At 36.1% G+C, this 26,100-nt stretch overlaps 1 protein-coding gene and 1 long non-coding RNA gene across 3 annotated transcripts in view; one reads left to right on the top strand and one right to left on the bottom strand.

Annotated features, from left to right (window-relative positions):
- Positions 1-26,100, top strand: part of LOC107998447 (cytoplasmic polyadenylation element-binding protein 2) — an 81,485-nt gene that overhangs the window by 5,948 nt on the left and 49,437 nt on the right. For both annotated transcript variants that reach the window (XM_062077677.1, XM_062077678.1), the window contains exon 3: positions 4,158-4,269. In XM_062077677.1, the coding sequence (XP_061933661.1) occupies positions 4,158-4,269 (112 nt within the window). The remainder of the gene's footprint in view (positions 1-4,157; positions 4,270-26,100) is intronic.
- LOC133666496 (uncharacterized) lies at positions 15,422-25,362 on the bottom strand. Its single transcript, XR_009830706.1, has 2 exons — positions 16,432-25,362; positions 15,422-16,311 (listed from the first exon to the last, which is right to left on the bottom strand). It is a non-coding gene; the product is annotated as an uncharacterized LOC133666496 (long non-coding RNA).

The raw sequence follows: 26,100 nt of genomic DNA, 5'->3' as shown, positions 1-26,100 counted from the left end.
TTCGTCCTTGAAATATGTACTAAACGAAGAACAAAACGATACGAATACCTCGTGCAAATAGGCCGTTGTAGCAGCCTGGAATCTCGTCTCTGCGAACCAAGATGCGGCGAGTAACTTTTTCGACTAATTCCGGTGACACGATATATCCGGACGTTAACCCAATTTAAGGTCCCTCCTATTTGAATTCGGGACTGCGCCGGTGCAGAGTGACCCGACCCGGTACGAGGTTTATAGGTCACTCCGGTGTTTCGCGTGATATAGATTTTTCGCGAGCCAGAGCTCCACCAGCGTATCCCCCCACCCCCCCACCCGCGCGACCGACCGACCTCCTCGGAATCCACGCGTGCACCATCGATCGATTCTTCTCCGCCCGCTCGCCAAATCGAGGATCGATCGAGCCGATTTTCTAGAAAAAAAATTCGCCGTATCGATTTCGAAATTTCCCCAGCGGCGGCGTAAGAAGAAGAGGAAGAAGAAGAAGAAGACAAGAATCGAATCGCGTCGTGCTGGAGGAACAGCGGAAAATCGATAAAAAGTTATTAAGCTTGTGGAGACCGGTTGCGTTACACAAGCTCGCAACTTATGTAATAAAATACGGCAAACTGCAACGGGCGGGCGAGCCTGCAGCGCGACTGCCAGCGGAGAGGGTGTTGCGCGAGAGACCATCCGGTATCGAACCGTTCGTTTCGTGCTCCTGGTGCACTGTAGCTGGAACAAGAACGATATTATTACTCTATATTTTTCTCGTAAATTTTTTTTTTTTTAATCTTCTCGAAGCTTGATAATTTTAGCCGTATTTAAATCTCCTTGTAAATATGTGCCGAGTTCGAGCGATCGTTCGTTGCTCGTGGCAACAAAATGCAATTAAATAGGAACTGGCCGACAAGGATACGTTACGACGGTCGGCCAGGATGGAGAGCGACTTTATCTATTTCCGCCCTTCCGTCGCCATCAATTCCCTCGCCTCCCCTCCCATTTTTCCTCTCCATTTTCCATCCTCCACTCTCGTCATCCCTCTCTCTCTATCCCTATCTCTCTCCCTCTCACTCGAAACGCTCTGTTCCTTGGCATACCCCGGCTCGCCTCTGCCGTATCGTGCCGCGTTGTGCCACGCGACCGCGTTGTGTGCCGCACCTCTCTCGGTTTAGCCTGTTTCCACCAACGGTGACCCAGTTCGCGGCTGGAATCGTTTCTTCCGCACACGCCTCGGGATCCAGGTTACACCGAGGTGCCTCTGCGCCCGGCTTTCATACCCTCCTCCTCCTCCTCTTTGCCACGCAACATCTTGGTTACCAGCATCGATGTCCTTCTCTCTCTTTCTCTTTCTCTCTTCACATTTTGACTGACCATCTTTCTTTCATTCGATACGATGTTTCTCTCTTTCCCTCTCTCTTGGTTATCTCGAATGCGACAAAAACGTTAATTGCTCAAGCGAGATCGAATATGCCGAATATGAGTATGCGGAAGAAAGATGGGATATAGCCGGCGCCGGTTATTCGAGGGGAAGCAAGAGCGAGCGCGTTTTAGAGAAGAGGAGGCGTGGAGGCGAGTCACGCGTCTGGTTTCGCCGGTTGAAAGGAAAAGAGACCGGATGAGTACAAAACGCGCGTAGAACAACGGCCGAGGAACACGGTCGTGTCTAGACCGGCGGGTTGCGCGGAAATGGCGGAGGCGAAGATGGATACGCGCGTTTGAATACGTGCACGCGTGTATGAGCACTCGCTAACAATCCCTTTCACGCCCCCTCTCCTTTTGTGTCTTTCTCTTCGCCCCCTGCGTAAACTCTTTCTCTCCTCTCCTCCCGAAAATTCCCCGCGCAAGAGACGTCGTGGTAATCATCCTTGCATCGTCCTTGCTCGACGAGACGACAACAACGGTTTTTGTTTCGTCTTGCGGGTGTTTCGAGAAAGAATAAAGAAAAAATAAGAGAAATGTGTGAAATTTATCCATCGAGTCGAGTCGTCGAATCGAATAAAAGGTTTCATCGACGAATAATCGAATTCAATAATCAGAAGAGTAAAAGTTTGTATAATAACGAGGGAATGACGTAGTTTTCCGCGAGTCGGAATCGTAGTTGAAAGTAGGTCATCGTTGGTTGACGAGTGGTTGCTATAATGTATAGTCAGAATCCTAATTCCTTTTTTTTCCCCCCCATTCTGCAACAATTCCGATTCCGCAGCTATTCTCCTTATCTCCTTATATTTCTAGTTTACAAGAACGAACCGTCGATGATTCAAAAAAATAATATTTTTCGATCTCAATTTTTGACAATATCGGGGAGTATATTAAAATAGGTTTTCGTCGTTAACTTTTCCACCTCGATGCTCCTTCCCCTTATTATTTTATTATCTATTAAAAATATAAAATAACATACCTTCAAGCGTAACTTTTATACCGTGAACTCTTTCGAAACAATCGAACGAAACCGCGTAATCGAAAAGTGGATACACGGAGCGGACAGTAGCGAGAAAAAGGATTGTTTGGATAAATGAATAAGGTTAATAAAGTTAAAAGAAAGATAGTAGAAAGAATTGGAATAGGTGAGAGGGGGAGAGTGATACTGTGATGGAGCCTGCTCAGAGAAAGAGAGAGAGAGAGAAAGAGAGAGGTTGCTGTCGACGCCCTGCCGTCGCTTCCTGGTTTCCCTATATTGATTTTCTAGTGTGCCTTCTGCTAGACGGAAATGGAGCACCGCGCCGAGAGAGAGAGAGAGAGAGAGAGAGAGAGAGAGAAGATTACTCGGCGCATGCGCTCGATACGTGCGCGTGCACGGAAATCGGCTAGCAAAGTGCTAGTGCGCTCATTCGTGATCTGTGCTTGGTCGGCTTGTGTAGGTGTGCGCATGTGTCCACCCGCGCACGTGCACCCCGGTCATGTTTACGGCAATGTGTGAGCGCGCTGTAAAACCAAAGAAGGGGAAGTAGGTTGGGATACAGATGTGTTGGAGCATGCCCCACGTATGAAGGGTGGGAAAGGAATACCTACATCTCCGGGGTTGCAGGTGGTGGTACGAAGAAGATGCGAAGAAAGTGGGGCTATTTTTGCACCTCCGCTCGTGTCGCCCGGAGAGAACGATGGAGAAGCGCGCGTATTATACGAGAAGGATTATCTCTGGCGTCGAGCTTGCGAGCTTTCACGCTCTCCCACTTTTTCGGCTCGCCTCTCTCTCTCTCTCTCACCTTCTTCTCTTCTCCGCCACTTTGACCCTCCTTTAAGTTTCACTTTCTCGCACTCTCCGTTTTCTTCGATTTATGTTTATATCCTTTCTCGTGTTCGTGTAATAAAATATACCGGAATCGAATCGAATCGATCACGAATGACGATTGGAATATACGTTACATTCGGTTTTGCGGATGTTTGTTTAGCTGATATTTTGGCCGAATAAATTTCGTTATCCCGTTCGCCGGGTTGGCCGTGAAAGGAGTTCAGTAGTAAAGGACGACGCGTGGTCGGACGCTGGCGATCGATCAGTTATTTCTTTTAAACGATTCAAGGACGCAAGTTCGTCCGTATCTACAATTCTCAACGATTGGAACGATTAATAAATATCGTATTATCGTACGATTAATTGTGCGATTAAAATTATAGAATTACACAGAAGGAATTTTTCATTCAGGAAGCTACACCGTTTGTTTTCGCGTGATATTCCCGAGGAAAAATACACTTGAACTTTGCCTCTTCTTTCTTTTATCTCGTCTCCCTTATACTCCTTCTTTTTTCTTCTTTTTTCTTTTTTTTTTTTCGTCTTGTCTTTGGTTATTCTATTCATCCACCCGGGCGACATTGCTTCGGGGCAAGTTTTCTATCGAGGCACTCGTTCTTCCTCAAAAGCCCTTTCTCGAGCGAGAGAGGCTCGTTTCGATGAAACGCGATAACGAGAGCCGATGAAAAATTAAAATTCCTCGACGTTACGAATACGAAGGTACGGGTAAAGGGAACCGATATCGTGATCGATCGACCACCGATTTCCCGTCGAATTCATTTCTCGCTTCAGTTTAGAGACCTGCCTCGCGTGAATTTTTTGAACGTTGAAAAATTGTTTGAACGAAATTAGAAACGAGACATCATGAATAGGCGTAGGAATATTATGTAAATTGTTTATTATCTTCCCTGGCCACCGATAAATAGTAATTTAGATTTAAATGATATGTTTGCAGGATCGCATGACAGCTAATGGAAACTCACCACTGGACAATATGAGAACGTTAGAGCATTATTTGAGCGACATTATGCGGGCTGGTACAGCAGATACTCCGGAACACGTGAAAGGTAAGTCGACTTGCCAATCATTAATCATTGCGCATTGATAAACAAAATTTGCATTTCTTGTCTTCTCTAAAACTTCTTTAAAACACTTCTTAGAAACCCTGTTCCCTCTTGAAGGCACTTATATTCAATTAGATATTAGGAATATTAAAAAAAATTAACGCAAAAATTTTGATCGATATCTCCTTCTTCCCTTTTCTCGTAATTCGATCCTCGAGGTGAATAAACACGAGTTCGAAGTGATTCCAAAACGAGATAAATAAATTCTAACCTTTTTTTTTTAACCTTCGATCAAAAGAGACGAAAATAAATACAAGTTCGAAGTGATTGGAAGGAAAGTAAGGGGATCGAGGAAATATACTTTAAGGACAATCAAGATAAATCGGGGAGCAACGCTTGTCGCTTTCGAATGCGCATAATAAAGTAGGATCATTGAATAAGTCAACTAGCTATCCAAAGAGACCAACGAAACCGACGAAACAGCCACCCAACCGACCACTTAACGTAGACCAGCCCTTCTTACCACCCTCCACTCCACGCGGCTCTACTACACACTTTACTCTATCCCTCTACTCTGTGTACGTATACACATATATATATATATATCTATACATCTAACTCGAACTCCGCAAACCAACGCGGAGACCGAGCGCTAAAGAAGTAGGAAGGAAACTCGCAAACGCTTTGCGTCTCGCAATCTCCTCTCTCTCTCTCTCTCTCTCTTTCCCCGTTGCCTCGCTTTCTTTCTCTACTCACCCTGTCTGCGAGCTCCGACACAACCCTCAGACAAGCGGTCTCGCGCCTACAGTCAAGGGCAAGGGTGGTACCGCGAGACCTCTTCTTTCTTAGGTCGTCTACACACCGAAACCGTACGACATCGGGAACCAGAAGGAAATTGCCAGCCTCGCCGCACCGTATTCGTGTAAAAATTTTCCATAAATCTTTAGCAAATCGTGACTTATCGCGTGTGAGGTGAAGGAGATGAGAATAATATATTTGATATATTTCGCGGAATCGAAGGAAGAATATATATATATATTTAATAATTTCGATCGCGGCTTATTTATTTTATAACGATTTAAATTAAATTTTAGAGTAAGGGAATCTTCGTTACATCTTGGTTTCTAAAATTGAAAATCAATTTTGAAATAGTGTTTCACGAATATATATTAATACGCTATATTGAATATTTATATTTATATTTATACAAAAAGAAAATTAAAGAAAAAAATCTGAATACGAGTGGGATATTGAGAATGAATTAGAATTATTTTAGAATAATATTTAGATATAACAAAGTCGTTTTTTTCCTCGCCTAATAAACATGTATCGCATCATTTTATATTTCAATAAAAAAAAATTTTCAACAACAAGATCTTTTAATTTTTTAAAATATGCTTCTTGAAAGATCAAGATCAAGATCCTTTAGAATAATCGAGCAAGATTAATCCGAAATTGTCACATTTTTTTAGAAATAAAGAAGAAATCGTTGAACTGATTTTTCGATATCATCCGTTTCTTCACAGCGTAAACTTTTTTTCTCAAATCGCTAAATGTGTTAATGATAATTCGATCCATTTTCAGCATTGGAAAATTATATTTATTTTTCCAGGAAATATGTAATGACGAACAAATATATCTTATATTTCTCATACATTAGATGTCAATGTTTAGTTTCAGTTACATTCAATATATTTGTTCTGTTGTAGAATAACAACGTAGATTCTACACGTTGATTAAAATTCCTGTTTCTTCCTGTATATATTTTTAGCGTTTTCTTTATAATAAGAAATAACGCATAATAATACGAAATTTTCTAATTTTTCTTAATCCATATAATAATTTCTTGCTACTTACAATAAGAACGATATTTGATATTCTTTATTCATTCTCCTTGATTTTTTTTATGATTCGTGACTTGAATCACGAAATCAATATCAATGTTGCGGACAGATGAAAGACTTGTATGTTTACTTTTAATCCGCTTTGTTCGATCGATCAAGATCAATTCATCGAATACCATACAATCGTGTGATTTACGTACCTTAATGAAAATATTTATTTTAAAGGATTTATGATATATAGGATATATTTGAAATATACATTTTTTTCTTTTAATTGTATATGATAATTTAATTGTATGCAATTGATAATCAAATTAACGTAATTAAATATATATAATTAAATTGTCATAATTCAATTATATTTAAATCCTTATTATTTTGTCCAGCACTATGAAAATTCGTATTGGAAGAATCGAGCGAGTTAATGTTGAATTAAACTCAGCTTGATTCTTTGTGAAGAAATTAATAAATGAAAATATGTATATATAAAATAGGAAAAAGGATAAGAATATGAGATATCATTTTTGTTCTTTAATTTAAGAATTATTAAAATAGTTATAAATAAAATAATATTAGGAAACATCATACGAAATATGATACATAAATATAAATATTGTAAATTTGTGAATTTATTTTTCTAAATTAAAACAAAATTGGATATATAAAAATTATGGAATGGTAATGAGACGATATAACTTTCCACGGAGATAAATTATTAAATTGTCAATGAACAAAATTTTAATTATATAAAAATATCAAGTACAAGAATATAATCAAAATTTATTCTTATAATCAGATATATCAATTTCGTGTTGTACTGCAATGAGCCCAATATCAAAGAATTAGATCCATAATTAGTTTCAAGTTTTGGTTTTCTAAAATTTTTGTGGTTTTTTTAAATTTTTTTTCTTTGATTTTATCCTTGGTATTTGAATCAGTCAATTGAAGTTTATTTCATTATTTATTATAAAAAAATATCAATATTACTATTAACTCGATATTTTATTTTTTATCATTATATCTTAATCAAAAACATAATATACTTCTATTAATATCTGAATCTATTCTTTGGTTCTGAATATCATAAAATCAAAATTATTTGCTTCGAAATAAGATAAGAGAAATAAGATATCAATTACTATATCCATTAAAATTTTTATGTTCCAAGTTTTTATTAAATCAGTATTTTTTGTTTCCTCCTCTACTTCTTAAGATATATTTATTATCTTTTTTTATTAATAAATACTTTTTTATATATAAAATATTTAAGAAATTCTAAATATCAAATTAACAAAAGAAATCTGTGAGCCAGTTACTATATTGGGCAAGTAATTTCAAACATACAATAATAACACTTCAGATATTGTTTTAATAGATCTCTTTATAATCAATAATAGGTAAAAATTTTAATTTTAAATTAATTTAACCGTTGAATTTAAGAATAAAGTTACTTCAATGAATAACACAATAATTTATTATTCAAAGCATTGAATCAATTTTTATAATAAAAAATATATAACAGGTACGAATAATATATAATTTTAAATAATTATTTGTAAGTTTATTTAAAAATTTTGATCAATTTATTTTTCACTTTATTAGTGTTCAAACTATTACTTTTATTTATTTATTCCTTTATAAATAAATAATATTATTTATAAATATATTAACATTTATAGCATTGAATATCAATGAAAAAAACTTATTGAAAATTTCGAACACCTGTTTTATCTGTTTGTATGAACAAATTATGTTACACAATTAGCTGCACAAAGTACATTAAATAACACATAAATGTCAATTTAAATAATTGTACATTTGCAATTTAAAAGACTCATTAACTTATATAGAGTTTTATATGTGAGATGCACGGAATTCCTTTATCTTTTTAATTTTTTTCTTAGTAATTCTTAAACTTTTTGACAACCATTATGAGAAAATCACAGCAAATTAATACATTATTAAATTAAAATATTTTTGTTCAGTATTTTAAAAGTGCAAATATAAATTATTTTTAACTCGGAGATATAATTTAAGCATCTATTAATTTTATTAAAAAAAGTATTTTCAATTTAATATATTTCATTAATATGTAAAAATAAAAATTAGATATGTGTATAAGAATTTTCTGTTGAAAATAAAAATTTGTCAAGTAATCAAAAAAATATTAACGAATAACAACACTGTTGTAATGATGTAAATATTTTTATACTATTATATATTATATTACTATTATTTTCTTCAATGTTTTACAAATTCAATATTTTTGTTAATAAAAACTGCTTCTTGTTTTTAACAATTAAAGTTTTCTTGAATGGAGATCAATTGTTTCGCGATCAGTCGAGGAAAAATAATTTTGTTAATTAATTCACATTAGTTTTCCTTTTTTTATTCGTACTTATTATTTTCTTCTGCCGAATATTTATATATAAGAAAATTATTAAAAGGAGAAAAAGCAAAGATTTGACATCTCCACAAACCATCCGACTTCTTTATCTTCGCTTAATTATCGATTCCTTTAGAAATCGAAAACCATTGAAATTATCTTTCCTCTTTATCTTTCAACGCCGCAATTAAAATCTGTTCACGATCGAAATATCGGAAATAACGATCATTCGAGGTCCACCGCGAGAACAAAGAATAAATCATGGCTACGATTTTCGTTACAAAAGTTACGATTCGATAAAAGAAAGATAGGGAGAGTGAGTGAGTGAGTGAGTGAGAGAAAGAGAGAGAGAGAGAAGGGAGCGTAACCCTTTTGCAAAACGATGTCTGGTCGAAGATACTCTTGGGTGAAAAAAATGAATAATAGGGTTGAGGGTGGTGGGATAGGATAGGAAATCGCGGAGCGCGAACGAGTCTTTATTCTAGAACAAAAACCTCTCTTCAGGCATTGTAAGGCTCCGGCTTGGAGTGGGCGTGCTTGCTTGCTACGACGCCATCTTTAAAAGTGTCAGCATGGCACTTTAAACTGCACCAGTAGGTCAAGTCTCGGAAAATCCGGGTGCAACCTCGAGACCACGGTACAACGTTAGTACCGTGTGTAGCAGCATTACCCATCTTCCCAGTCCATCTTTTGGCCAAGCGAAAACAAAAACCTTTCGTTTCACTCCTTTCCCCGTTCCACTCACCGACCATACCCCTCTTACGAGAAATCTTACGAGAACACCAACCGCCCACCGGATTCTGGCCGGATTCGATTCGAATCTCGATCCGAGGGAGCAAACTCGAGATTGTAAAAGGTCGCGAGATTGGATTCACCTTACCTTTGGAACAACACAAAACACGGAACGATCGTTTAGAAGTTTAGAACCTTAGATCGATATCGGAGAGAATGATCACGCCACACCGCGCCGTAACAATCGCGTGCCTCGCGTCGATAAGATCCTGTTAAAAATAAGCAAATCGATTTTACGTTACGGCTACGGTTTTTTTTTCTATTACCGCGTTGCGCCGCATCGTTCCGTAATTAAAGAATTGCGAATTTTCATTTCGCTCGTTTGTTACCGGTCGATATACATATTTTTGCGCGAAACGAAAACAGAGTCGATCCGTCCGATAGGTGTCTCAATTATTCCCGAGTCGAGGGAAGGGGAAGGAAGAAAGGAAGAAAGGAAGGAAAAAGAAAATGCGTTCGTGAACACGCGCGATCTACCAATAGGATCGCGTGCGCGCGTTCATCCAGATATTTCACGGCGAGCAGCTAGCTAAGGCTAGCTAGCCGGGCGGCCAACCAGCGGCCAACTTTCCGTCCTTGAACGACACGGGCTTTACGATTGCATTCTCTGACCTATATATCGCGCGTACATGTGTCGTGTAATCAGTTGGTAACGTCGACGGGATTCATAGAGGGTGGTTTTACGCCGCGCGCCAGCCCATCTAGGGTTTCATTGGATCGTGCTTTCTACCCTTCCCGCTCTCCCTTTCTATCTCTCTCCCGTACCCCACATCTCTCTCGGCCCCGCTACGTACAACGATAGTATACGTGGTGTAATTGAAAAGGTGAATGGATAAAGAGAGCACCGCGTGAATACGTAAATAGGTAAATACGCGCATGTATGTGTGTGCGTGTGCACGCGTGTGGCTGAGATTCGATTTCGAAAGAAAGGGGGAGGATTAACACTTGCGCAACCGGTTTCCGTCATCCGTCGATACAGTTTTTTTTTTTTTTTTTGACATCGTGCACAGTTTCCATCTAAACGGCTGAAAGACAGATTTTTCTTTCTTTGTAATATATCATTCTGTATATCTATTTTTTTTTTTTTTTTAAATTGAAAAGAAGTTACACGAGTTATAAGTTCATTTTAACAGATAACGGACGATTAGATTTGCACTTCAGTCGATATTAAATTATCTATATTTAATGAATTTATCACTTTCATTTAAGTATAGATTAAGATCTGTTTCGATCAACCATATAATAGTTTTAATAATAAGAATATTTATAAATTATTATATATACAATAATGTGCTAGCAATTAACTATAGAATTAATTTAATTTTTAAATAACATAAATAAATAAAAAAATTACGCGAATCTTAATTAATTATAGATTTTAAGAAATTTATATTATAATCCTTATAATAATAATTGGCTAATTAATTTCGAAATAAAGAGAATTTTATTTATTAGCGATTAAATTATAGCCTCAAAAATTATGTTATATAAAAGATGCGCGTGAATTTTCTTTTTCACGACACGAGTTCCCCTTCTACGAAGAAAATGGGCCAATTTTTCGTAAAGAAAAAAATGGAAATGAATCGCTCAGTTTTTTCATAGATGCTATATGTACCACGCTATGCATTTCGCTGTCGACGCGACATTCTCGTATCGATCCCAGTGAATCGCCACGGCTGTCTTTCTGCGGCTCTCGACCTTAATCCAACCAGAAAAGAAAAGAAAAGAAACGAAAGAAAGAAAAAAAAAAAAAAGAAAAAATGATCTTCAGTTACGATCGTTGATTTTTCTTCATTCGTCTTGGCAAAAAGAAAAAAAAAAAAAAAAAAAAGAAATGTCATGGGCTGCGATAAATCCTTTGGTCATGTTGATGACGAAGCGTTTCTCAGTTATGAGATGGCGCCATGTAGATGCGGTATTGACCAGGAATATGCGACAATGTCTTCTCGAGAATGCAACTCGAACTATCGATCGTAAAAAAGTTGCCAGGAAACCACGACGAAGATGAAACTGTCAACCGACTTGTTTTAAAAAACATTAATCCTTTGCATTGAAATGAAGAGCTCAACTTGTCACAAACTTTCTATGTCGAAGTAGAAAATGACAAATCACACGTGTTCAAATATATATATATATATTTCTTCCAGATGAGAACTATAAGAGTCGATAATATCTTTTAAAGAAAGTAAAGAAATTTATATATGAAGAATTATGAGAGATTTGTTCAAATTTATTTGTTTCTGATGTATATATTTATAATGGTATAATTTTATGAAATAAATATCATTGCGCATATGTGTTGAGTAATAATCAATTGATTTAATTTAGGAGGGGAAAAAAAACAAGTTCTAATATTATTATTCCATAAAAAAAAACTAGAAAAAATTAAATTTTATGCTTTATTGCCTGTAAATAAATTGTAATGAAAGGGGTTGAAATTGAAATTCAATCATGTGATAAACGTTCTTCGATCGTTTGCTGCTTTCTCGTATTATTTCCTTGGATCGAAATTGATCGGTAAAGCATGGATATATTTACCAAGTGTCATTAAAGTAGCAGAAACAGCAAACAATTTCCGAAATAACGTATCTTCTTGTATGTCGTAAAGTTTGATAAAGTAGTTGGGCGTGAATTAGAGATAATAATCGAAAAAATAAAGCTGACGTCCGATAAGACGGTAACGGTGCAAACAATAAGTGTATAAAGCGATAAGGTATGATTGGACTAAAAATAGTATTCGGATCGTATAGTCGAAAATCAATTCAACGAATGAATAAATCCAACCATTTTTTTTTCTTTTTTTATATCTCGATTTGTAATAATTCTTCAAGAGGAATGAAATATACCCCAGAAACATTATCAAAAAGATTTCGATATTTTGAAACAAAATTTAATAAAAAATATATCAAACTAATAAACTATATGATTAATAAGCTTTCTTTATTTATATAAATAAAATACATATATTTCGATAAATAAATAATTTACACGTGTACTTGAGCAGATTCGTCAACTTGATGAATAATTTAATGAATAAAATTTTAGAATCGTGGAAATATTACACGATGTTTGATTACATGAAATTTAGAAATTCTGTATAGTATATGGTTAATACCGACCGAGTACACGCGTAACGCGTTCTTTGAATAATGTATAAACTGGAAAAGATGTATACCGCCATCTCTAGGCAGCTTGTAAAAGGAACCACAAGCACCTTACATCGCGTAACCGCTCGTTATATTTCAAAATCTGTTCAAAAACTCGATTTTCAACTTGTACGATTGAAATACGACGATCCTATATACTCGATTGAAATTATTTTATTTTCGCACGGCCGATCTGTTAAATATCAACGGTTGAACGTAATAAAATATATATCCCCGATCTTTGATCTTCAATTACCCGCAATTTGAATCAGTATTCAATCATTTGCGCGATTTATTTTGAGGATCGATTCTTATGTACCGTGGATGCAGTAAAAGAAGAGAACTTTATATTCGAAACTGACAGTGGAAAATGGCACAAGGGCTTATTTAAATTCGATCGAAATTGGCTACTTGCCTATTGACCAACTGCCACCATCAGCCGCATTGCAGTGACCTGCAATGTTGCGCTTCTTACATTGTATTCGGTAAGCGTAAAGGGAGTGTCGACGTATATCTTCCAACTACTATTCTTTCAACTACTACTCTTTACGCGTGCTACATATTATATTCTTCTTCGTTGACAAAAATGTTATCAGTCTATTTTTAAAAGGCAATTTTTAAGTTCGATTCGAGTGAAATAATAAATAAGCATGTCAGCATTTGGCAGCAACACGAGTGACAACAGCAGTAACAGCACCAGTAACAACGGTAGTACTAAGCAACCCTTTGTATCTTTGGTTCCGTGCCATTAGCGACGTATATTTAAGCCGCTGTACATGCTGTCGACGAAACAAAGCTCCGCAAATATCCTGAGGGACAAAAGGCTTACGTCAAAGAATAAAAAAGGGTAAAAGGGTGCAAGAGTAAGAGTGGATGAAAGCGGTTGGCGGACGAACGAACGAACGGACAGCATACGCTTGCGATGTGTTACTCGCTTCGGGACATCAGGGAGATCTTTTCCTTGCCCTTGCACTTGTAACCTATCAAGGTTACTCGTTTTCAATCTCGTCTCATTCTTCATACGAAATTATACGTTTCAATATTCTATGAACAAATTTCTATCATATTTATTACGACGTATCAATTATGAGACATTTTGAGATTTCAATTCGATGAAAAATATCTCAAATCGATTTATATATTTCTCATTCCTTTTCTCTTGAACGATATTATTGACAATCAATTTAAACTATTTTTTAGATTTTTTCACTTCCTATAATATCGAATTTATCTAAATAATAACAGCAGAATCGATATTTAAAAAAAAGGAAGAAAATATTCGTGCATCTATTCTGAGATATTTCACACAAAAATTATTTTACTCCTGAAAATTCATTGAAAATTATATCCGACTATTAGCGTTTCTCGACGAATCTATCAATACAAACAGTAATTTTATAAACAACGATTTTCAAAATAATTCATCGATGACACATAAACGTCAACGTTATTTATTTATTTCTTTTTTATAGCTATAACTTCATTGCGAAAGTTGGAAGAATTCAATTACTAATTTTCGCAATAGATAAAAATTCTTATGTAATTGATCGATCATATCGGATGAAGAATGAAACGAGAGAGGTGGATAAATAGATAAGTGGATAGATAGATAGATAGATAGATAGATAGGGAGATAGATTTATTAGAGGGCGGGAAGAGATAAGAGAGGACAATCAGGTGAAAAAAAAAATTGCACAGAGGGAAAGGAAAGAAGCCTTAACGAATAATGAAAGGAAAACCTATTATATAAATTCAAGGATACTGTACACGGTATCCGATATCATATTCGTTAAGTTACGATATTTCATTGAAGGTATTGTACGAGTGATGTAATAGCAATTCGTCGCGACGCGTGCATTATACGGCGCTTAATCGTTATCGGAGATCGTGATAACTTGAAGAGTATGAAGCGTTCAATCGAACCGAGCGAGAAAATATCGCTATAAATTATATTATAAATTTATGATTTCACTATTACGTATTTATAAGTATACATGTTAAGGTGGAACGAAGTATGTATTGGATCGATATTCACAATCGTTGACTGTAATAGAATTAAACCTCAGCGTTCAATTTTTTGAAGTGCGACTTGACTATTCTTTACTAAAATTTTTCTCGAAAGAAAAAAGTAATTTCAACGATAACAAGATAGAAATAACAAAAAATTGTTTATATGTACACGTTCAAGTATTATATCATGAACATCATTTTCTGAACGAACATATTCATTTTAGAATGTTGATAATTTATTTTATGCTTAGTAATTATTTGTTATATTTTTAATTCGTTAGGTTAGAGAATAATTTCTTCTTATTATTAAAAAAATCGATGAATGATTTATGCTTTTATTATTACTTCTCGATATTTATATTCGTTTTTTTTAGCGTTGATTTCATTTTTATCCACTTTTCGCTTAGTCCATGTTCCTCCATATTAATTTCTTCATTAATATCATCAACAGATTTGTATCTCAACATGCACGCGACAATATACACGCGACAATATGCACGCGACAATTAATCAGAAAAAAAAAGGAATTATAGAAACCTTCAAATTTTCTTGATTAAAATTAGATAACATCAACTTTCACTTTGTGAAATAACAAGCATTTCATATACATAAATAAATATATATAGGGAATTTCTCTTTAATCATAACATGGACTCTTGAGAAACGAACTAGCCAATATTCCATTTATGCATATATCTCGAAATTGCGATCGCAATACGATCCGAGATTCACAATTCTACACAACGATTAACGCGGTTCGTTACCTCGATCATTGACTAATACATTGTTACGTAAGAAATCCAAAAATAAAATGGCTCTCGCAAAGAGAGAAAAAGGGAACACGTGTGATTGATAATCGGTTCAAAATGATTTGAATTTTTCTTCTAAAATACCATGATATTTTCAGATCTTTTTTTCAATATTTACATATCTTGGGCAAGGAAGGAAAATTATATATCTTAGAAATAATATTAATATTGGCCTTAAAAAGATTACTTTTTATATTTTTTAATTATCATTGTATATAAATTATAACATATTGCGCTATTCATTTGGGATAATTACTTTGGGATTTGGGGCCACTTAAGTTACCACGCGCCAAGTGTCATTACATTACCGCTAGTTTTATTACATGATTACTCATTTCCATATAAATATAATGCACGCGTTAAATAATTAAAGAAAAAAAAAAAAGAAAGAACAAAAGAAGTTTAATTGGAAACGCGCGATCGAGTCGAGAGGTCGATCGAGTCTAAAGGAGAAGCAGAGACGTCGGACCAGTGAACCAGGGCAAGTCGTGATCCATCATCACGTGTATCGCCACAGCTGTTTTGGCAGTCAGCTGGTCCGGCCTATTCGTGCTCGTACAGCGTATCTCTTGCACGCTTTCGTGTCGGTCATCCTTCGTGTCGAACCTGCGATAAGGCTTCGTGCATACTGAATCATTCTGCGAGCGAAACGAATGTTTTTTTTCTCTCTCTCTCTCTCGCGCGATGATCGTCACTGCACAATATCCGTATAAATATTGGCGGACGTTCCCTCCGTTTTATCAGAAAGTGTCGACATCGATCAACGAGCATTAACGAGAAAAAAAACGCATCGATGTGGAAATTATCGATAACTCCTCCATATTCAAACACACCAACTTTCTTTTCCTTTACCATTATTTTTTCGAGACATCGAAAGGCCTTGGCTTAATGGTAGGAGAGGCATATGCAAATAGAGCCAGTTTTCCTCAATCTGTTTGTATCTCTCATGTTCATCCATTATGTATGGGGCCTAAAATGTGTAAGCCGGAATTGGGCGCAGACCAATGTCGAAATTAAAGTTGAAATCGAAACTTCCACGTTAATCAGAGCAGCTCGGCCTGCGGGACAGATATGCAACGAGTAAGCCGGTAACGTAATGGCTGAAAGTCCGAAAGGCCGAAAGGCCGAACGATGAGCACACATCGAAGTCTAAATTTAGACACGCTCGTGCTGCTTACTTCCGCTTATTTTAGCTTAGGGGCCAACCGTTTCAACCAAGCTCAACGCTTCGTTTCTTGCTTTCGATCTCGCCATTTTCTCTTTCGTTCGATATTTCTTTGTTTGATTCTTTCTTTGATGAAATTATCAGAGTTATATCATTCCTTTCGACGGGACCTCCTAGTGAAGCGATTGAGTAAATAATATGAAGACCATAATCGTTAAAGAATACGAATATATTAATTTAGAATGTGTTTCAAAATTGTGCAACTTGCGTTTCTGCTTTGTGAAATTCCATACTGTTGCGCAGTTCGATCGAATTCAGTACTGCGCATGCGCTCATATACAACCTCATTTATGTGTGCACTAATTTTCACGATAAAGCTACGTACGCAAATTCCTTCGTCCCTCTGGTGTTTACAATTTTCATCGACGTTATCGATGATTGTCATCAATCTGTTAACATATTATTTACGAAATACGAATGTATGGATCATTGAGGTTATTCGAAAAAAAACGGAAGGCCTAGTTATTTTTCTAACTTCTGATATTCCCTATATTATCAAATTATATTTATTCTAAAAATAATGTTTATCATTTTTCTCGTGCTTGAAAGGATTTACGCTGGAATTATTCGAAACGTTTTGTTTTGGCTAATCATTGCATAAAAATTGCGTGAAAACAGATGTCAGATGTCGCTCGTGATATAGATAGGAATATTGACGAGCAACGAACTTTTTCAATTGGAGAAACGATAAACGGGGGTGAGGATATATAGGTATGCTCATTTCGATGTTGAACAATTATGTAACGGGTGTGCGTCATAAAATGCCAACGTCTACGTATCAGTGCGACGTTGGTCGAACCGCGAAACGACCGCGAGTTGTGTCGCAACAAGTGCGAGCGCTAATAATTCTGTCGTTTAACCTTGAACATCGATTAAAGCATCCTTCGTATCGGTATGCCTCTTGTTGCCGTAGAAACGTTACATATATATAGATATTACCGCACGTGCACCGTTCACCGTGTATAATCGTTTACAAATGATGTGACAAAACGGGGATATTCATTTGTACATTTGCAATTAATCGAAGATAAATTCTTAATACTGCAGTAGCTTTATAGCTTTTTGTACTGCATATTGTGTTTAACGAAAGATATCTTTTGTTTTTTTTTTTTTTTTTTTTTTAAGACTGCTAACAGTTCTAAAATAAAATGCGCGCATGCGATTGAATATCGTATTTATTATACGTTAAGGTATATAACAGGTATATATTAAATAAATAGCAATATTATATTTTCCACGTTAAATTGGAGTGTTGATGCATATCGAAATGATGAAATATAATTAACGATAGTGTACAATATTATGTTTGTGTTGCAAAACTGTAACGGAGAAGTGTGACGATGACGAAGAGTGTTATCTTTACTGAGTCCCACCGATATATATATATATATATAGATGCACGTGTAAATAACTTGTACGTAGTACTAAGTATTATCATTCGAGCGATTCAGTTCACAGAAATAGCAATCAGAAGCAGCGTTTCGAATTGGAAAAATGCAAGACAATTGCTGGTAAAGACACAATTGTATAAGATTGTGATGGAGAACAGAGGTTAATGACTGACGAATAATAGTATAATAGTTTCGAGTTGAATTTGACACGTGACCAAAGAAATCGGCGCACCGGAACAATGTTCGCGGATTTCATATTCGCGATATCACGTGTATAGAGAATCGCATATATAAGCATTCGCAAGCAGACAACCTTGAGCGTATTATCGAGTTCCTCCACATCGTGGTTCTACGGGTCTGGACAAAACGTTAGAATATTTTTGTTATTTCTTGAATCGTGGTCTAGTTTCTTTACTTACAAATATTATATAATTTCGTAATACGTAATTAAATAATATTATATTGTAAATTTATTGGATAATATAACACACGTATAAAGTTAACATTAAGCATTCTTCATAATTCTTTATGAACAAACTCGGAAAGAGAATTTTAAAATTTTTCGCGTCGATTTATGAAAATTTATCTTATTTCGTTTGAAATCGACGAACTTTGATCTATTTCGGCAAAGTTCCAACATAGAAGAAAAATTAGGAGCTAAAACCAGCTTAGCGTAGCTGATTCATTTGAATTCGATGAGTAGTTCAGTGATTCATAGTCATCGATGAGTCGATCGAATTGCGATTGAGAACCGTCAAATAGCAGGGAAAGAGACAAAAAAATGTTAATATGATATGAATGGTAAAGTGGATAAATAGAGAAATGATCTACGATATATATAGATATCAATGATATCGAAGACAATAGATGCGCTACATAAATATGCTGATGTACCGCACACGGTTGTTTTTGAGTCATCGCGTTTCAATGCTGAAGCAGTGAACGGGGGCAATGTGGCCATGCTACCAAGGGGTCGCACGCGTTTCATATGTATATATATATATACATATGTATGTATATAGAAGAATATCTCTAAATCTATTCGTATATTTATACAGATTAATACATATGTATATACAACATACCACTTCCCATTTTTATTCCTAGTATATTCATATAAAACCTATTTGTTACGCTCGTATATTTCCATATTTATATATATATATATATACTTTTCGAGTCTTTTTTTTTATCTTTCATCAAATTATCTTCTCTCATAAATTCTTTTAAATATAAATTTTACGTTAATTCTATAATAACCACGAATTTTAACCATTTAAGGTCGTATGTTGAAAGAATCGTTTGATTGCGTATTCGAAATCGTTCGATTCAATTGCCAGTTGTGTAATAATAGATCCGACATATTAAATATCGTCTCTCGTATTTATGATTGCAAATAAAAGATGTGACGAATTGCAAAGTAAAAACATACGTAACATTTATGTCGGGGGCATATGAGATTCTGTTTACGTCCCTGCGGTGTGCGTTCCGTCTCTTACTTCCCGCCCCCTTGCCCATGTACGTCATCGAGTCGTATCTCGTATACATCGTTCGAACTCGCTTCGTTCGTTTGTCTTTGGCGTAAGCCCTTTCTCCTTCTCTTTCTCTCTTTCTATATCTCGTATGTGCACATATGTGAAACTCTGCCAGTGTGTACTCGTGGACGACTCTTGTAACTATCCTCGTCAGTCATATAGCACTTTTTCGCTCGATGTGACACTGGCGAGTAGTGGTTTGGGAGGCTTCACCACGGCGCCATCGATCCCTTTTGCGCGCGTGCTCTAACTCTGTCGCGCTCGTGGACGAGCGGACACGAGCATGAACGCGGGTGCCCGCGCGTGCGCGCGCTACACGACAAACGCGTTGGCAGAGCGGTCGTCGGTGCGCACATCGCGTACATGCATGTCCGCCATGGACTTCGTCTCGTCTCACCGCTCTTCGCCTCTCTTCGGTTGGTCTCGCTTCGCTTCGTCTCACCACGTTCGTTTCGCCTCGTCTCGCAATAGCTTGCCTCACCGCGCCGCACCACCGCGCACTACCAGCTTCCTCCCACGCCTGGGGGCCGGGGACCATCGCGGAGCGGCCATTCCTTCAGCGAACCTCGAACAGCGCGTATCGTAGTATCTTGTGTCCGCACGCGTCGCGCAATCGCAGTTGGAACCGTAACAGTGATCATAATCGTAACCACGCCTTTTTCCAAAAACAAATAATTGATAGTGTCGCGTACGTTGATCGAAAGTTAACGAATCAAGTACTCAAGAAAGAAGCGGCAAAGTGTGAAGAAAAAGGTCGACGATCTGTTTTCGAAACAGAAGCAGAATCGGAGCAAAGTGCGCGCGACGACTTTTCCGTTCGTTTCGCTGCTATCGCGTAAACTCTTGACGTAGCAACTACTACTCTCACCTTGTTGGCCGTGAGACGACGATTATCTTCGTGCTAATGCAGATACACCGCTTAACCTTCTGTGCTTCGATATACCGTAAAAGTTACGATATAACTTGTACTTCGTGTCTTAGTTGGTGATCGATGAAGCACGAGAAAATATAGTGGAATCGAGAAGAGATATAATAAGAAAAAAGAAGAGAGACGGAAAAAAATTAGGAAGAAAGGAAGGGAATAGAAATAGAAATAGAAATAAAAATAGAAACAGAAACAGAAGTGCGCGGCAGGTAGCAGTGTGGAATCGAAGATCGTCTGTGTGTGTTCGGTGACTCGATAGTGGAGGAGGAAACTTTATCTAGGGTTCATCGGCGAACGGTACCCCGGTACTCCGGTGCTCCCATGCTCCGGTCTGACTGTCGCGCCCGTTAGTGTGCCGTTCCTGTCCGTATGTGTGTTGTGCATAAACTCGAAACTTCCGATGCTTTGATCACGTCCCGTTGCGTGCATTTACTCCGTGTTGTCCGTGTAGTGTCGAACTTATCAAGAATCGGGAATTACCGAGCTTGTTTCCGAGATTGTTTACCGAGGTGAAGTTCAAAGTGCGCAGTGACTACCGTAGCCGGGCCGAGTGGACGACGGACCGGGGAAAGAGTTTAAGGACAAGAGCACACGAGAGGATCAAAAAGATTTTTGGAGTAAGGAGTAAACGATCGGTGAAACATCGCGTCGAAATTCAACGAATCGATTGTGCGACCGTAATCGGATCATACGAACTCACATAGCGGAAGAAGATGTTTCGCGCGTACGGCGCTGCGCCGGCTGAGACACCTTCAACCACCGACATTTATCCATGGACCACCACGTTCCTCAATAAAGGTGCCTATTATCAAACATTGTCATAGGTTAATCGCGGACGATCGTTCATTCGCTTAACTGCTCATTCCAGGAGCGACTAGACTCGTGTGGCATTCGAAGGTCCTCTCGAATATCGCGAAGCGAACGCGCGGGGCGGTCACAGGTCCGGGGCACGATGACGCAACCACTCTCCGTGCAGCCTGGCCGTTTTCGGCTCGAGCCGAGAGTTCGTCGACGCGTGTCCCGCCACGTGATCGCATTTCGCATCTCGCACCTCGCGCATTCGCACATCCCATCCTCGCGTCTTCAGCGAACGCGCTACTTTTTTCCTCTGCTATTCCTGTCTCGATCGAACGATCGAGCAAAAAAGTTAATTTCCTCAAATCTCGATGAATCGTATTATTTTAAATTTTTATTCTTGCAACAAATTTACGTAAATTTTCATACGATTCGATAATGAGGAGGCGGTATAGTAGGCGGTACTAAAGGGTAGCAGAACGAGGGTAGAGTATTGGAAGGGGAAGGTTGTCGATAAACAAATTTCGTGAAATATATATATATATTTTGAATAAAATTTATAACTTTCATATCATAATACCTCGACGTTTTATTTCACCAAGTGTAGTAAACTAGCAAATTTCACGTATAAAAATATTTTCAACGATACAATTTAAAAAGAAATCGTTGTTTTTGAAAAACATTGAATCGAATAACTCGATAATAGAATGTATAAATATACGAGCTTATTTAATGATCTATAACTTAAAATGAAATGTAAACCTACAACATGATCACGTGAATGTGTATTTGTTTGTGCACGTGGCAAGGACGCATGTCACGCGCGCGTCTCTAGTATTGTATCGTGTCGAATCATGTCCTGTCGTGTCATGTCGAAACGCTTCAACGATCCCCATTGTACATTCTCGTGAAAGAGAATAATCTTACAAAATTTAAAAGACTCGTCGCCCCTCCACTCGGATGCCCCGCACTTGTTTCATGCCGAGTCGAAATAAAGTACGCGTTTGCACGCGCCATTGTGAAAACGAATGCTATTTCAGATTTTATGAAATATATAGATTTTTACACGAACACAATCAATCAAAATATAAACATTTATGATTATCGTTATTATTATTTTTCTTTTATCTTGTTTGCATCGTTGACATTCGTATTATATAACTTGGCATTTATATTAATACGTAATGCTGGAATTGTGTATCCAACTTGTTGTTTTATGCTCGTTACAATTTTTCGTGGTTATTTGTTTTCTCTCATCCTTTATTTCGTTCGCTTATAGAGTGTCTTGACCTGACTTGACCTGCGCAACTTTACACTCTACCCCACGGGAAAACCTCCTCTCTCTGTTCGTGCACGGTTTGTTCCAGGTTGCTTACCCCTCCACTCCTTCCTCCGCCTCCTTCCTCCTTTGGTAACGCCTCATCAAATATTATGGATACTTTTCGTTTCTTTCTCCTCTTCTTTTTTCGTACACTCATTTATAACCGTTTTATTCGTCTTCCTTTCCCCCGCTTTTTTCCTCTCCTCTCCATCTACTATCAATGTTTTTTCGTTATATATTTTTAGTAGGAAAAGATAGATTCGTATTTTGTCGAGTTCGAGCTTATCGTAAGAAATATATCTTAATGAAAAAAAGATTTATGTCAACGGATAGAAATAGAAGAATTGGAGAAGAAGGATAGAAATAATGGAAAGAAATGGAACGATACGCTTATACACTATGTTGCAACATTCGTATCAAATCAACTACACTGTTAGCGTCTCTTATCAAACGTATTTCCTCTTCTTTTTATCTTCTATACTTTCCGCTAACGCTTTCCGAAAAAAGCAGAAAGTTGTTTGAAAATTCTTGAGGGACGAAGAAAAAAGTTTAAATTTATTTACGAAGAGACGAATTTAAATTTGGCGCGAAAAGTGGCACACATTAACGACACCATTTGTTCGACAGGAGTGGAAAATTTTTGATCGAATAATCAATCGATCGGCGAATTAATTTAATTAGAAAACACGATCGTATCTGAAAGTGATTCAAAGTTGTACGCGTATCAATGAGTTAGCGAAATGGGACGGAGGCACGTGACATAACCTCTTGAATTAATTTTACAACGTTCAACGTTCAATCCGAAATTCGTAGTTGATTCTTCTACGTTGAATAAAATGCCCCTTTCTCCTTTACGTTGTTTCCCAACGACTTGTCCCTTGTCGCAATAGCCTCGACCGACTTTCGAAAATGACACGGACAGTGGCAATCGTTTCTGTGCAACGTTTTGGTTAGACGCGATTGAATCGAATCGATTTCGTTGAATGGAACGAAGTTCCATTATAAATCAAGTGTCGACGAATCTTTGTTAGATTCGACCGTGTTAACGACGGATTAATTTTATATCTATCGACCATGTATCGAGTCTTTCAAATTTTTAAATAATTTTTCCCAATCGAGAATTAATTTCCTTTCAGAAAAATATTTTTTATCTGACGTAATCCGTCTCGTCGTTGAATATTCATCCCATCTCCTTTATTTCGTATTCTTTTTTTCTTCTTCTTTTTTTTTTTTTTTTTAGTTCGATGATTACGACGTTACGTAAATGATAATGAGTAATTATATAACGGACATGTTTTAGTGAAAATTACTTTGTTATGCATAAAAGAGTGACGGCAAGTTCGATTACATTATCGATTATCGTTACGCATGATTGTGTAGCAGAAGCTCGCATTGATTTCTGACTCGTTAATCGGTTAATATGTCGCATAATATCGAAAAATTTTGTATCTTTCACGAGATAATTGCGGAGAAGAACTTAATAACCGGCATTATACGAAATCTTTCCATCATTATTAACGCCAGCTGCCGTCCTTTAGGAAAGTTGGTCACCTCATCGGATTGGATTTCCATTGGTTGATGGACGAGGAAAAAGTTTCGATTAATTCGTGAAATTTGCGGCGAAAAGTGAAATCAGGGAAAAAATAAAATAATTTGGAAGCAGTGGAGTTTTTAAGTTTGAAAACTTGCTAAAGCAATGCATGTAAATTTCGTTAAATTCCCCCAGTTTAACACTCGATAATCAATATTGTTATTTTACATTTTTGAGAATCATGCGTTCATTCAAGAATTAATTTAATTTCACAGATATATACGAGTGATTTATTTTCGTATATTTAGAGATAAAACTTTTATCGATAACATAATTTTATACGAATTAGTAAAAGTAAATTTATCAAACAAGCTTTTCCTTATTATATACGTAATCTGATTAATTATTAAATTAATGTAAAATCATATTATTAATCACTATTTAAAATTGTTTAATAATCAGTATCATTAATTAAAAAAAATAATTAAAAATTATAATCCATTTAATTTTGATCAATCAAGATTTTTTTTTTATATAGTTTTAAATTATAGATAATATATGTATAATCTATATAAAAATTTCAACAGGAGCTGAAATTTTTGATGTAGAAACGTATTATACATGTCAAAAATTTTTCTATCGATTCAAATGAAATCTATATGAAGTAATATGTATAAAATGATTAATTATTACGATTAATAAATTGTTAATGAATAAACATGATGTACAAATATATTTTATTTTATTATTGATCAATGATTATAGTCCAATTCTGGACGCAACGATAAAAATAATCTAAATAATCTTGCTATGCGATCAAACTATCTTAAATATTTAAAAAAGATCCATGTTAGCGTAATCAGGATTTAACTATGATTTCTTTTTACATTATTTTCCTTGTTTCATAATGAAATAGTAGTAATTCAATAATCCAGTCAGTTTGATAATGTCAAAGGTCTTGGCACGACAGATTATTAGAATTTTACTGTATCTATTTTTAAAGTCGAAAATTACTATCGCTATTAGAAAAAAAAGAAAAAGAAAAAAAAGAGAAGCGAATCCTCTTAGAAAGCGAATAATCTCTATTGAATTTGATTCTGAAACATTTATATTTTTTTCGACTGCTCCCAATCTCTCTCTCTCTCTCTCTCTCTCTTTCGTTTAATCTCCATGATTGTCGTTATCGACTAACTTTCGGCCATAAATTTAAAGAAGATTTACTCGCGATAAATTCTGCGTATTTTTCCATTTTTCGTGAAATATCGTTACTTCGTTACATGGGACGAGTAACATTAAATGATTCTTAGTTTTATACACAATAATTTAACACGAATATAATTACAATGATAAACTTTCTACGAGTTGTTACAAGTAATTTTCATCGCAATTTTATCTAAATCTTTTCTTAAATAAAAGATTCCATCTTACTACGTCCAAGGTTTTTATATTATTTTTAAACAATATAACTCAAAAACCCTTTATTATTTTTCCAAATATACCGAAATATTCCAAGTTTTGTTCCTCGAAATTAAATGAAATTTATTTTCATACATTTCTACAAGATATTAAGAATTTATCGAGAAAGATATTAGATACTTAATTTTAAAGTATATTTTTATATACCTAACAATACAAACGCGCGATAAATGAATGGAGAAACAGCAGATCGACATTAATGATAATATAACGAATACTTTTAAATTAATACTTGGCTTAAAATGAAGTAATAGAGAGATAAAGAAAAAGGATTATACGAGTACTTATTTACCGTTTCATTTATCGAAAGTATTCTTGCCTTTGGATTATCGATAAATAAGACTTCGAAAAATTTACCGGGACAATGTTTCAGAAGAAGAAACGACAATTATCGCGCAGTTGCCAATGTAATACACACACACATTAAGCGTACGCATTTCGAGGAGGATACTTAACGTTATCGCGGATACTCGCGATAAGATATCGATTTCATTCCACCTCTTAATCAAAGTCTACATTCCTGTTTCAACATCTTGATAATAGGATCCGAGCAAAACGTCCTTCGAATCTTGTATTTTTCACGTAATTTATCCGATTATGCGATATATTGTTATGACAATTTTGTTTATATATTATTGAAATGTAAGA

The sequence above is a fragment of the Apis cerana genome, linkage group LG7, assembly GCF_029169275.1.
Source record: "Apis cerana isolate GH-2021 linkage group LG7, AcerK_1.0, whole genome shotgun sequence".
Lineage (NCBI taxonomy): Eukaryota > Metazoa > Arthropoda > Insecta > Hymenoptera > Apidae > Apis > Apis cerana.
This window is presented reverse-complemented; position numbering and strand designations above follow the sequence as displayed.